The sequence below is a fragment of the Amyelois transitella genome, chromosome 13 (genome assembly GCF_032362555.1).
Source record: "Amyelois transitella isolate CPQ chromosome 13, ilAmyTran1.1, whole genome shotgun sequence".
NCBI classification, from domain to species: Eukaryota; Metazoa; Arthropoda; class Insecta; order Lepidoptera; family Pyralidae; genus Amyelois; species Amyelois transitella.
The window spans coordinates 2,400,901-2,414,563 of record NC_083516.1 but is presented as its reverse complement, the minus strand read 5'-3'; the positions used below and the strand labels follow the sequence as shown (position 1 = coordinate 2,414,563).

The following is a 13,663-nucleotide window of genomic DNA, read 5'->3' as shown; positions in this document are numbered from 1 at the left end:
ATGTTATATTGTGGACATATATAAACCTACATTCTCTCTCTTCTCGTTCAAGTATTTGTCGGCCTCCTTGATCTTCCCATCGACGACATTGCCGGCGTTTTTCAGGCCCTCGTCGGCAGCGTGCTCCACTCTCTTCAGGGTGTTGTCAACGGTGCTGTGGACGGCATTGGAGGCGTCTGACGCCGCTTTCTCGGCCGCTTTCTTGGACTCTTCTACGGCTGAGTCTGTAGATATTATTTTAAGTTATTACGTATATAGTAGCTACGTTTGCCTTGCCTTCTACATCATACAGTTATTTGTATAATTATCTAAATTGGGAATGGTTGTCTAGGAAGAAAAAAGTACCTATGTTTGTTGTCTTCTAATCATAGAATTTAAATGGTGAATTGGAGGTGACAAGACAAAAACACGCAGGCGAAAACGCAGGTATTTAAGTACCTACTTGATAAATTGTCATACACGATTTATCATGAATACCTAAATTTAAAAAAAGCAACTGACATACATAAATTCGGATTTCTCTGAATTATATAAATTTAACTGACATATATACAGGTTAGGTTACCAATTGATGACTTTAGACACCACTGAAGAAATTGCCACTAAGCAATGTCTTAGGTAAAAACTACTTCTTATCCAAAATACACGATACCCAAGACTTCACGATATTATCTAGCTACTCACTAGCAACTCTCTTAGCTTCATTTCTGGCGGCCTCGGCGGTCTGCCTTGCCTTCTCCTTGGCGTCCTCGGCGGCCTTCAGAGCCTGCGCACGCGCATCTTCCGCAGCCTTCTTTGTGGAGTCTACCGTCGAGTTGATAGTATCTAAGATGAAAAAAATATCATCAATATTTCAAAAATTAGATCGAGTAAGTACATACAAAATGAAAAGTCTATGAAATTCAAAATTGCATAATAATTATTCGATGCGTCTGTAACTTTTAAAATCTCTCCGGAAGACATAAATCAACAAAAAAAAAACTATTTGTTAATTTTAGCTTAAAGTTTGTGTTATTTCAATTTTTTTTCTAATTTTGAATATATGTATAAGTAAGTAGTAAGTACAGTGGGCTACATATAAAGTGATACCTTCTGTATGTCCACGATACGAAGGCGGTATAGGTACTTTTCTACGTGACCCACTCTAATTACTTATCTATGAATGGTAAACTATTTACCAATTTAAAAATCACTGATTTTATAGTTATAAACACACACCTAAAAAAATGCAACGGCTTTCTTGTTTTTGTTAGAGCCTGTTATTGCTTACACACATCAAAGGCATACAAAATTTCGGTGCGAATTTACCAATCAGGCGCAAGTTAAAGAATTTAATAACATTTCAAAGCAAGATTACTGAATGGATTCCATTGAAATTTGGCATAGAGTAAAAATTATGTCAACTGCGACAAATTTCGGAAATTTCCTGTTGCAGATAAGACATCTTTATGTAACTGACCTAACGCTATTGATTAGTATAGTGGTTTACTTATTTTTTAAGTTAAAAACACAAAGGCTCGAGTTAATGCAGTATGTGTATTTGGTCAACATTCAAAGCTTTGCTTCCAAATACAACACCTAAGTATATCTATTTTATCTATGTACCGGCTGATTCTTCAGCAGTCTTCTGGGCTGTGTCCTTAGTGGATACGAATGTATTCTGAACCTTATCTAAAATATACACACAAAAATGTTAAAGAACTTAATAATGGAAATATTAAAGACTAGAGCAATTTTCATAGTTATTTTTATCTTATATTGCATACTATACCTATTATGAATACGTAATTAACACCTGAGGAAGATAAAGCACATACATAGTACTTAATGTTGAGAATATAGGATAATTAAAATTACCTTTAGCAGTGTCGATAACGCTCTCAGATTCTTCTTCGGCTGCCTCAGGGGTGTTAAAGAAAGTGCTTGAGACAGTATCTAAGAAAGAAGTTAGTAAAAGAAAAATAAATTAAAAAGAAGAAAAAAGGACTGCATGCACCCAAAGAAAAGTGAAAATACAAAAATAGATAATAATGGTTGGGTTAATAAAGTAAAGGAAAATGTTCTATGGCACGTTATAACTACTAAGTCACGTATAAATATAAATAAAGTACCATAACAACAGAGTATCTTATAGTTACATATTTTTACCAAGTAATATAACAATACAAACCATTATCATTAACTATACCTTCGTCAACGTTGTCCCTTACCTTGTACCTTCTTATCTTATACATTAAATCTTCAAAAAATCAAATAATATCAGATCTCAAAGTCACACACAGTTCAAATTAATACCTTTGGCGGTTCCTACTAAAGAGCTTCCTTTATCTACAGCTGTTGCTGCAATATTCTTAGTTGTATCAACTGTGGCTTGCACTGTACTTGCTAATGTATCTACAAAGCGGACAAACAATAAATTAACAGAAGGAAGCGACGATTAAAACAAAACATTGCAACACAATATACCTTTGGCTGATCCTACGGCAGCTGAGCTTTTCTCGTAAGCGGATGACGCTACATTTTTAGTTGCATCTACTGTGCTATGTACAGTGTTTGCTACAGTATCTATAATAAACAATAATAATAAGAAAACAATAATATTGTCTTAATACACAAACACTTATACTGAACATGAAATTGAGAAAATACCTTTCGCTGATCCCAAAAGTGATGTACTTTTCTCAACTGCTGAAGCAGCAGCGTTCTTTGTTGTATCTACAGTGCTTGCTACAGTGTCTACAAATTAAATTAATAAAATAATAAATGCACGAGATAATACGGAAAATAGAGGAATTTTAAAGTATTTACAGTAATCGCTACCTTTAACGGATCCCACAATAGAAGAGCCTGTATCTACAACCGAGGAAGCTGCGTTCTTAGTGGTATCTACAGTGGACTGTACGCTACTGACAAGTGTATCTAAAACGCAAATAAAAAATAAATAAAATAAGCATAGTTATAAATAACATAATAATCTATAAAAAATATGAAATCATAAATTTAATTTACTGAGATCTAAATCTTATTTTTTTGTAATATTGTTTATGCTAAGGAAGGTTTAATTAACGGATAAATTTCAACTTTTCTAATGATCAATAACTCATTTATCTCGAACCCCACCTTTAGCAGCGCCAACCACCGAAGTACTCTTTTCATAAGCGTTTGACGCCACATTTTTAGAAGTATCAACCGTATTGTGAACTGTGCTCGCTACGGTATTTTTGACTCCTCCAACAAAAGATAGACCTGAATCTACGGCAGAGGACGCAGCGTTCTTTGTGCTGTCCACTGTATGTGCTACAGTGTCTAAAAATAAATAAAATAGATAATGAAAAAGTAAACAAAAATACGTAATTACAACTTTTTTTTTAAATATTTTTCACAATTAAGTTTTAAATGAGTATGACAAAATTAAGTACAGGTGCGTCATTTATAATAAAACAAGTTGTTTATTACAAGTGACCGGTACTTAATTTTGTAAAGTGAATTCTTTTCTTAAATACTTAAGCTCAGTAAATTTGGGATACCTTTAGCTGCACCGACAAGGGAAGTGCCTTTATCAACTACTGAAGCTGCTGCATTTTTAGTTGTATCTACTGTGCTGTGCACTGTATTTGAGACTGTATCTACAATAGCAAAAAAACACGTCTAGTAAATAAAAAAAAGTTTAAAATAGTGCTTTACAAACTAATTAAACACAATAAAGCAAAAAAAATTAGTAGGTACTCTGTACAAATTACCAATACAAAAAAGTAACAAGTAAGTATCAAAATAAGTTTGAAAATACCTACAACAAATAAATAATAGTAGACTTATTTGCAGTATAACAACGAAATTTGACACAATTAGACTTTTTTTTTGGCTTGTTTTGACAAATCAAATTTTTCAAATCAAAGTTTTGACAAATCTTTATGAAAAAAAGATATGTATAGAAATAATATATTTGAGTCCATCAGAGCTATGTACTATGTACTCATACTTGATTGGGTTTTTGACTATACAAGCATATTATCTACCTTTAGCGGCTTCTACAATAGATGTGCCTTTATCGTAAGCAGTCGCAGCTACGTTCTTCGTGGTATCTACTGTGCTTTGAATGGTATGAGCGACGGTGTCTACAGAAAAACATATAAAGCGCTTGAATACACAAAATCAATTCAAATAATAAAAAATATAACTATCTAGTCTTAAAAAATGACGTTAAAGCGATATTAGACAAAAAAAAATATACAATATTTTTTTTCATTGCAGTAAATTTTGTGTATTTTTTTTTTATTATCACAGGAGCATATGAGTGAAATAAAATAAAATATACCTTTAGCAGTGCCAATTAAATTTGTGCCCTTCTCCACTGCGGATGACGCAACATTCTTAGTCACATCTACTGCTGAATGTACGGTGCTTGATAATGTGTCTACACGTGAAAATGACTTTGTGTTAATTACAAATGCTATTATTATCAACGACTGTCTCTTTATTTCAAAGATGATTTACCTTTTTCAAGAAAACTTTGAGCTCAGCACTGCTTGATAAGCAACAATTAAAAGACATAGTTATAAAACATGTAACATAATTTATTACTTTATTTTGTAACAAAAGAAACCTTAGATTACCTTTTGCTGTGTCAATGTAACTCTTTCCTGTATCAACAGTCTCTTGTGAAGCAGATTTAGTAGAATCTACTGCACTTTCAACAGTTCCTACAAAGGCATAAATAAATATAATAAATTAAGCATCGATGTAGTGAATGTAGTTAACGTATTTTTTTTTAAAGTAGTAACTGGATATATAATATTCTGCCAGCATTCTGAACACACTCCCGCAAGTTAACATTATGCAGGGAGTGAGCGATTTATAGATTGAATTTTTGACAGCATTTATTTTTGTATTATAGCTAAAAGTAGGTAGTTTATGTAAGTTTTTAAATATATTTTGTGATGAAAATTTATAAATATAATACATAATATGCAAAATAAATTAAAAAAAAAACTACCTTTAGCTGTGCCAACTAAATTCGCGCCTTTTTCATAGACGGACGAAGCAACATTCTTTGAAGCATCGACTGCAGAGTGTACTGTACCAGTTACTGTGTCTAAAAACATTTTGAAAATAAAATACCAAAATACAAAACTAAAAAAAATATTACACAAATTTTAATTTATTTGGGAAACAATAAAGTCCAATGTATTTTTTATTAAAGCAGATAAATAAATATATAAAAAGCTTTATATTACATACAAATGCTTGCTAAACACTTATATTTCGTGGGATGGCGTATTTAGGTTATAAAAATAACTACAGCAAAGGAAATGTTAATGGTTAACCTTATACTCTACCTTTGGCAGCACCTACAAGGGATGTGCCTTTATCAAAAGCAGTTGCAGCTACGTTCTTTGTGGTATCGACTGTGCTTTGAACAGTGTGAGTGACGGTGTCTAAATAAACACATAAAGCACATAAATTTGCAAATCAAAATGAACATAAAATGAAAGACATGAGCATAACTTTCAAAGGATAGTGATCTTCTAAAAAAAATTGTATAATGTTAAATTTTGGCACTATCATATAATTAAACACTGATTGAACTCATGTTTTTATTCAGATAATCAGTATGCTATATGTTTGATATTTTTTTTTTTAAATGTAATAAAATTAATACCTTTTGCTGCATCAACGTAACTTTTACCAGTATCAACTGTGCTTTGTGCAAAATTTTTTGATGTGTCTAATGTGCTTTGCAATGTGCTCGATACAGTATCTACAATGCAAAAAAATAATAATCATTTATATAGACCTAAATAATCATAATAATTCTATTAGGTAATTGGTACCTTTAGCAGAATCAGCGTAAGATTTGCCTGTTTCAATTGTATTTTGTGCAGCTTGCTTTGTGTTATCAATTGTGCTTGCTATAGAGTCTATGTAAAAAATAGAAAAAATATATATAAAATGATAGTAGTTTTAATTTTTTATTTTTATTCAATTATAGTTAAGACCTTGGGCTGTTTTCGTGATTAGTTAGCAGATTCTCGGGGTCATAAATCATTTATCATTAGTCAATTAACTAATTAGTAAAGTAAAGAAAAATCAAGCATTCTAACTAGTTTTATTTAGCACATGTGTATCTACTCTCTGAGCTCGGACATCTCATTCATAGGAAACATGCTACCAACGACGTGGGCACTGTCAATCTAAACTCATGTGATAAGATTGCTGTTGTAATGATAAATGCATTACTACCAAAATAAAATCTAACATAGTTTTTCACTAAATATCTACAGAATGGCGAGAGGATAGACATTACACATAAAACATAATCATAAAACTTATAAAGCGGCATGTGCCTACCTTTTGCGCTATCGTAATAGGACTGCGTGATTCCAAAAGCACTGTAGGCTGAGTTCATTGCCATTTGTATCGAGCTTTGTGCTACATCTAAAGCATTAATGAGCCAAAACAAAAGCTATTATTAGTTATCAACATGGCAACACAACATATAATACATCTTATGATTATAATTTTAAAAAGTTTATTCGGATAGTGAATGATACTAATATAAAATGATATTGCAGTATTGTTATAATCATCAATTTAGTTATAGTCTATTTCTAGGGCAGGAAAACAGAACAATGACTTAATATAATTAATTCGTGTCTAGCATTTACATGTAGGTATCTTATTAGAGAAAATAGGTAATCAAACGATCATCAACCCAAGGATGTTGTAAACCTGCCTTAAAAACAAACTCTTTACTACTTACGCTCAATCGGTAAAAATATTGCAATGAAAAAGACACAGTCATTACAAAATAAAATTCATTAGAAGGCATTAAAAATGGCATTAAACACAACAATCAAATTTAAAAAATGTTCAATACCTGAAACCGTGTTTGCATAACCCAGACCAGTGTCAACTGACGTTTGTGCAACTTTTTGAGTACCATCTACTGTTCCCTTAATTGTATCCGCCACTGTATCTACAAAATTATTTCATTTTGTTTTAGATCGTGTGTGAAAGTGTCAATAGATAATGTTACTGTAACTTTTTATAATAGTTTAAGAATTGACATGAATATAATAATTAATAAATCAATCATCATAATTGGGTTCAAATCAGTAAAAACGTCTTCTTATTTAGCCAATTTAAAATACCTTTCGCTGAAGTAGCGTACGATTTTCCAGTGTCTAACGCGGATTGTGCTGTTTTTTGGGTTGTATCTAAAGTGCTTTGTACAGCATTTGATACTGAATCTACAAAAAAAAAAAGAAAACTAAATAAATAAGAAAGTCGCAAGCATAACACCTAACTACTACTACTGATATATTTATGTCGCTGTTTCCCAAAAGGCTATTTCTTCGACAAATACTATGGTTCTACACAAAAATGGATGAATAAATAAATGGACAGCACTTAACAACCCACATGAAGCTCCGGTCGACACAAACACAAATTGACGAGCACAATACACCCAGAAACAGACGAATATCTGCAGACATTTACAATCGAAGGAATGTATCTAATATGGCACAGAGTTAATATTGTAACTTCTGAAAAGCTATTTAAGAACTTGTGGCGTAGGTATGTCTCATCAAGTCTCTCCATCGAGACTATGTTGTAACTGAAAATATAGATGGAGAGAAAAGATAAGACATTCAAATACCTTATCAAAAATCGTGAAAAGCCCAAGCCAAAAACTTGCCTTCAGCACTGGCAGCGGATGATATCATACCAGCATCAGCGGTCTGTGGTTCCAATTTTAAGCAATCCGCTTTACCAAATAACTTATCTACAAAACAACCGGGTAAAAAAATCACTGTGTAAATTAAACGGCGATATATTGCGTCTTTTAGGGTTTAACTCATATCTTCCGTTAAATATTTTAATTTTTTTTCAATAAAAAAAATTATGGAATAGTTTTAAGAAAATAATCTAAAGGTACTAGCCGTACATGTACCCTAAAAAAATAATAGCTGTCAAGGCCAACGTTGTTTTGCCATATAAATAATTTTTAAGACAACCCTTATCACCAAGAGGTAGGTATGAAAAATAGATGTTTGCAAGTCAACCCGTTTCGGAGGAGTTCAGGAACGAACATTGTGACACGAGATTTTTATATTATGTATGATTTAAGACTTGCCTTTAACACTGGCAGCATATGACATCAAACCAGCATCAGCCGACTCGGGTTCCGATTTTGAGCTATCCGTTGTGCCAAATAATTTATCTACAAAACCGAGAAAGAAAATCGTAAGACGTACGATAAAACGAAAGATTTATTTTAGTTTCAATATTAGTCATACCTTAATTAATTTGACTAAATTTTGAAACCTACTCATTCATTTCACAGGCACATAAATTACCTTTCGCTGAAGTAGCATACGATTTCCCAGTATCAAGCGCAGACTGCGCTGTTTCTTGCGTTGTGTCTATAGTGCTGTGCACAGCATCCGATACTGATTCTACAAGATAATTTGCAGAAATTATACAATTTATTCTAATTTGACTTGTGTTTAACATGTTTATTACCTATCTTTTAACACAATTGTAATTACATAAATTAATTCAGATATAAATGCACATCGACGTAAAGCTCATTTAGCAGACATATGTAGGTAATATGAGCCATGAATTTCGTTTTCGGCGCTAAAAAGCGAACTTTGAACTTAACTTGCCTTGAGCACTGGTAGCGTATGACATCAAACCAGACGGTGGTTCCGGTTTCGGGGGTTCTTTTGTTCCAAATAATTTATCTACAAAACACCCAAATGACATAACACTCGTAAAACATCGATATAATAAATTGTAAAAGCCTAAAGTTTTAGTTTTCATTTATGAATTGTAATTTAATTTGACGAAGTTGATTAATTTTCATATAATTGGCGTAATAAAAAATATTTATTTCAATTTTATAATCGATCTATCGAAGACAATTAAAATACCTTTCGCTGAAGTAGCATACGATTTCCCAGTATCAAGCGCAGACTGCGCTGTTTCTTGCGTTGTGTCTATAGTGCTGTGCACAGCATCCGATACTGATTCTATAAGATAATTTGCAGCATTATTTTCATAATTTAATTTATGTAATGCCCACTTGTGTTAGATATGTACAAGTGGGTATTACACGAGTTAAATAAGAAATAACATCAATGTATAGTACATAGTACGTTAACTTGCCTTGAGCACTGGTAGCGTATGACATCAAACCAGACGGTGGTTCCGGTTTTGGAGGTTCTTTTGTTCCAAATAATTTATCTACAAAACACCCAAACGACAAAAATCTTAAAACATTGCAAAATAAAGTCTATGATTACTATCGATTCAGGTTTGCTATATGAATTTAAATTTGATTTGACTAGGTTGACTAATTTGGATATAATTTGCGTTAACAAAAATATTTATGCTTATTTTTACAACTACTCAATCAAACACAATTGCAATACCTTTCGCTGAAGTGGCATACGATTTCCCAGTATCAAGCGCAGACTGCGCTTTTTCTTGCGTTGTGTCTATAGTGCTGTGCACAGCATCCGACACTGATTCTACAAGATAATTGCAGAATTTATACAATAAATTCTAATTTGACAACATGTATTTATCCTTATAACATAATAGTAATTACATAATTTAACTAAAATATAATTGCACATCAACGTAAAGCTCATTAAGTAGAGATAGGAAATATGTAAGCCATTATTTTTGATTTCAGCGCTAAAAAGCGAACTTTGGGCTTAACTTGCCTTGAGCACTGGTAGCGTATGCCATCAAACCAGACGGTGGTTCCGGTTTTGGAGGTTCTTTGGTTCCAAATAATTTATCTACAAAACACCCAAATGACATAAAAATCGCAGTATATTGATAAAATATCATGACAGATTACTTTCGTTCAGTATGAATTCTAAAATTCAAATTTAATGTGACTAAGTTCCATGTTTTCATATAAAATGCCTAATTTTGCAATACGTAGGTATTCTAATTTTACAACCACTCAATCGAACACAATGGAAATACCTTTCGCTGTAGTGGCATACGATTTCCCAGTATCAAGCGCAGACTGCGCTGTTTCTTGCGTTGTGTCTATAGTGCTGTGCACAGCATCCGATACTGATTCTACAAGATAATTTGCAGCATTATTTTCATTATTTAATTTATGTAATGCCCACTTGTGTTAAATATATACAAGTGGGTATTACACGAATTTAATATGAAAGAATATCAATGTATAGTACATAGTACGTTAACTTGCCTTGAGCACTGGTAGCGTATGACATCAAACCAGACGGTTGTTCCGGTTTCGGGGGTTCTTTTGTTCCAAATAATTTATCTACAAATCACCCAAACGATATAACAATCGTAAAACATTGATATTATAAATTGTACCAATAGTAAAGTTTTAGTTTTCATTAATGAATTGTAATTTAATTTGACTGAGTTGTTTAATTTTCAAGTAATTGGCGTAATAAAAATATTTATTCCAATTTTATAATCGATCAATCGAAGACAATTAAAATACCTTTCGCTGTAGTGGCATACGATTTCCCAGTATCAAGCGCAGACTGCGCTGTTTCTTGCGTTGTGTCTATAGTGCTGTGCACAGCATTCGATACTGATTCTACAAGATAATTTTCAATAATTAAACGATCAATTCCAATTTGAATTGTGTAAACCTGTGTTATTTTTTATAACACAGTTGAAATAACACAAAGTTATTAAGGTATCAATGCCCATCTACGTAGAGCTCACTAAGCAGAGAACTGTTAAAGGAGATTTTTGTTTTTTTTTTCAGCGATAGAAAGCCAACTTTGTACCTCTGATCTAAACTTGCCTTGAGCACTGGTAGCGTATGACATCAAACCAGACGGTGGTTCCGGTTTTGGGGGTTCTTTTGTTCCAAATAATTTATCTACAAAACACCCAATCGACATAACACTTGTAAAACATTGATATTATAAATTATATGAATACTGAAGTTTTAGTTCTCATTTATGAATTGTAATTTAATTTGACGAAGTTAATTAATTTTCGAATAATTGGCGTAATAAAAATATTTGTTCCAATTTTATAATCGAATCAATTGAAGCTATTAAAATACCTTTCGCTGTAGTAGCATACGATTTCCCAGTATCAAGCGCAGATTGCGCTGTTTCTTGCGTTGTGTCTATAGTGCTGTGCACAGCATCCGATACTGATTCTACAAGATAATTTGCAGAATTATTTTCATTATTTAATTTATGTAATGCCTACTTGTGTTAAATATATACAAGTGGGTATTACACGAATTTAATATGAAAGAACATCAATGTATAGTACATAGTACGTTAACTTGCCTTGAGCACTGGTAGCGTATGACATCAAACCAGACGGTGGTTCCGGTTTCGGGGGTTCTTTTGTTCCAAATAATTTATCTACAAATCACCCAAACGATATAACAATCGTAAAACATTGATATTATAAATTGTACCAATAGTAAAGGTTTAGTTTTCATTAATGAATTGTAATTCAATTTGACTGAGTTGTTTAATTTTCAAATAATTGTCGTAATAAAAATATTAATTCCAATTTTATAATCGATCAATGGAAGACAATTAAAATACCTTTCGCTGAAGTAGCATACGATTTCCCAGTATCAAGCGCAGACTGCGCTGTTTCTTGCGTTGTGTCTATAGTGCTGTGCACAGCATTCGATACTGATTCTACAAGATAATTTTCAATAATTAAACGATCAATTCCAATTTGACTTGTGTAAACCTGTGTTATTTTTTATAACACAGTTGAAATTACACAAAACTATTAAGGTATCAATGCCCATCTACGTAAAGCTCAATAAGCAGAGAAATGTTAAAGGAGATTTTTGTTTTTTTTTCAGCGATAAAAAGCCAACTTTGTACCTCTGATCTAAACTTGCCTTGAGCACTAGTAGCGTATGACATCAAACCAGATGGTGGTTCCGGTTTTGGGGGTTCTTTTGTTCCAAATAAATTATCTACAAAACACCCAAATAACATAAAAATCGCAGTATATTGATAAAATATCATGACAGATTACTTTCGTTCAGTATGAATTCTAAAATTCAAATTTAATGTGACTAAGTTCCATGTTTTCATATAAAATGCCTAATTTTGCAATACGTAGGTATTCTAATTTTACAACCACTCAATCGAACACAATGGAAATACCTTTCGCTGTAGTAACATACGATTTCCCAGTATCAAGCGCAGACTGCGCTGTCTCTTGCGTTGTGTCTATAGTGATGTGCACAGCATCCGATACTGATTCTACAAGATAATTTGCAGCATTATTTTCATTATTTAATTTATGTAATGCCCACTTGTGTTAAATATATACAAGTGGGTATTACACGAATTTAATATGAAAGAATATCAATGTATAGTACATAGTACGTTAACTTGCCTTGAGCACTGGTAGCGTATGACATCAAACCAGACGGTGGTTCCGGTTTCGGGGGTTCTTTTGTTCCAAATAATTTATCTACAAAACACCCAAACGATATAACAATCGTAAAACATTGATATTATAAATTGTACCAATAGTAAAGTTTTAGTTTTCATTAATGAATTGTAATTTAATTTGACTGAGTTGTTTAATTTTCAAGTAATTGGCGTAATAAAAATATTTATTCCAATTTTATAATCGATTAATCGAAGACAATTAAAATACCTTTCGCTGTAGTGGCATACGATTTCCCAGTATCAAGCGCAGACTGCGCTGTTTCTTGCGTTGTGTCTATAGTGCTGTGCACAGCATTCGATACTGATTCTACAAGATAATTTTCAATAATTAAACGATCAATTCCAATTTGAATTGTGTAAACCTGTGTTATTTTTTATAACACAGTTGAAATAACACAAAGTTATTAAGGTATCAATGCCCATCTACGTAGAGCTCACTAAGCAGAGAACTGTTAAAGGAGATATTTGTTTTTTTTTTTTTCAGCGATAAAAAGCCAACTTTGTACCTCTGATCTAAACTTGCCTTGAGCACTGGTAGCGTATGACATCAAACCAGACGGTGGTTCCGGTTTTGGGGGTTCTTTTGTTCCAAATAATTTATCTACAAAACACCCAATCGACATAACACTTGTAAAACATTGATATTATAAATTATATGAATACTGAAGTTTTAGTTCTCATTTATGAATTGTAATTTAATTTGACGAAGTTAATTAATTTTCGAATAATTGGCGTAATAAAAATATTTGTTCCAATTTTATAATCGAATCAATTGAAGCTATTAAAATACCTTTCGCTGTAGTAGCATACGATTTCCCAGTATCAAGCGCAGATTGCGCTGTTTCTTGCGTTGTGTCTATAGTGCTGTGCACAGCATTCGATACTGATTCTACAAGATAATTTGCAGAATTATTTTCATTATTTAATTTATGTAATGCCCACTTGTGTTAAATATATACAAGTGGGTATTACACGAATTTAATATGAAAGAACATCAATGTATAGTACATAGTACGTTAACTTGCCTTGAGCACTGGTAGCGTATGACATCAAACCAGACGGTGGTTCCGGTTTCGGGGGTTCTTTTGTTCCAAATAATTTATCTACAAAACACCCAAACGATATAACAATCGTAAAACATTGATATTATAAATTGTACCAATAGTAAAGTTTTAGTTTTCATTAATGAATTGTAA

General features: G+C 32.4%; 1 protein-coding gene across 1 annotated transcript in view; it reads right to left on the bottom strand.

Annotated features, from left to right (window-relative positions):
- LOC106137907 (perilipin-4) overlaps nt 1–13,663 on the bottom strand; it is a 37,737-nt gene that overhangs the window by 1,858 nt on the left and 22,216 nt on the right. Inside the window, exons 12-47 of the mRNA XM_060947596.1 lie at nt 13,493–13,570; nt 13,258–13,356; nt 12,676–12,774; nt 11,592–11,690; nt 11,325–11,402; nt 11,090–11,188; nt 10,511–10,609; nt 10,009–10,107; nt 9,738–9,815; nt 9,441–9,539; nt 9,175–9,252; nt 8,940–9,038; nt 8,673–8,750; nt 8,361–8,459; nt 8,138–8,224; nt 7,700–7,786; nt 7,152–7,250; nt 6,878–6,976; nt 6,349–6,435; nt 5,832–5,918; nt 5,660–5,758; nt 5,337–5,435; nt 4,994–5,092; nt 4,614–4,700; nt 4,316–4,414; nt 4,017–4,115; nt 3,528–3,626; nt 3,121–3,306; nt 2,821–2,919; nt 2,650–2,736; nt 2,467–2,565; nt 2,296–2,394; nt 1,858–1,935; nt 1,606–1,671; nt 685–825; nt 31–224 (exon numbers count right to left, since the gene is read on the bottom strand). Coding sequence (XP_060803579.1) covers nt 31–224; nt 685–825; nt 1,606–1,671; nt 1,858–1,935; nt 2,296–2,394; nt 2,467–2,565; nt 2,650–2,736; nt 2,821–2,919; nt 3,121–3,306; nt 3,528–3,626; nt 4,017–4,115; nt 4,316–4,414; nt 4,614–4,700; nt 4,994–5,092; nt 5,337–5,435; nt 5,660–5,758; nt 5,832–5,918; nt 6,349–6,435; nt 6,878–6,976; nt 7,152–7,250; nt 7,700–7,786; nt 8,138–8,224; nt 8,361–8,459; nt 8,673–8,750; nt 8,940–9,038; nt 9,175–9,252; nt 9,441–9,539; nt 9,738–9,815; nt 10,009–10,107; nt 10,511–10,609; nt 11,090–11,188; nt 11,325–11,402; nt 11,592–11,690; nt 12,676–12,774; nt 13,258–13,356; nt 13,493–13,570 — 3,557 coding nt within the window. The remainder of the gene's footprint in view (nt 1–30; nt 225–684; nt 826–1,605; nt 1,672–1,857; nt 1,936–2,295; nt 2,395–2,466; nt 2,566–2,649; nt 2,737–2,820; nt 2,920–3,120; nt 3,307–3,527; nt 3,627–4,016; nt 4,116–4,315; nt 4,415–4,613; nt 4,701–4,993; nt 5,093–5,336; nt 5,436–5,659; nt 5,759–5,831; nt 5,919–6,348; nt 6,436–6,877; nt 6,977–7,151; nt 7,251–7,699; nt 7,787–8,137; nt 8,225–8,360; nt 8,460–8,672; nt 8,751–8,939; nt 9,039–9,174; nt 9,253–9,440; nt 9,540–9,737; nt 9,816–10,008; nt 10,108–10,510; nt 10,610–11,089; nt 11,189–11,324; nt 11,403–11,591; nt 11,691–12,675; nt 12,775–13,257; nt 13,357–13,492; nt 13,571–13,663) is intronic.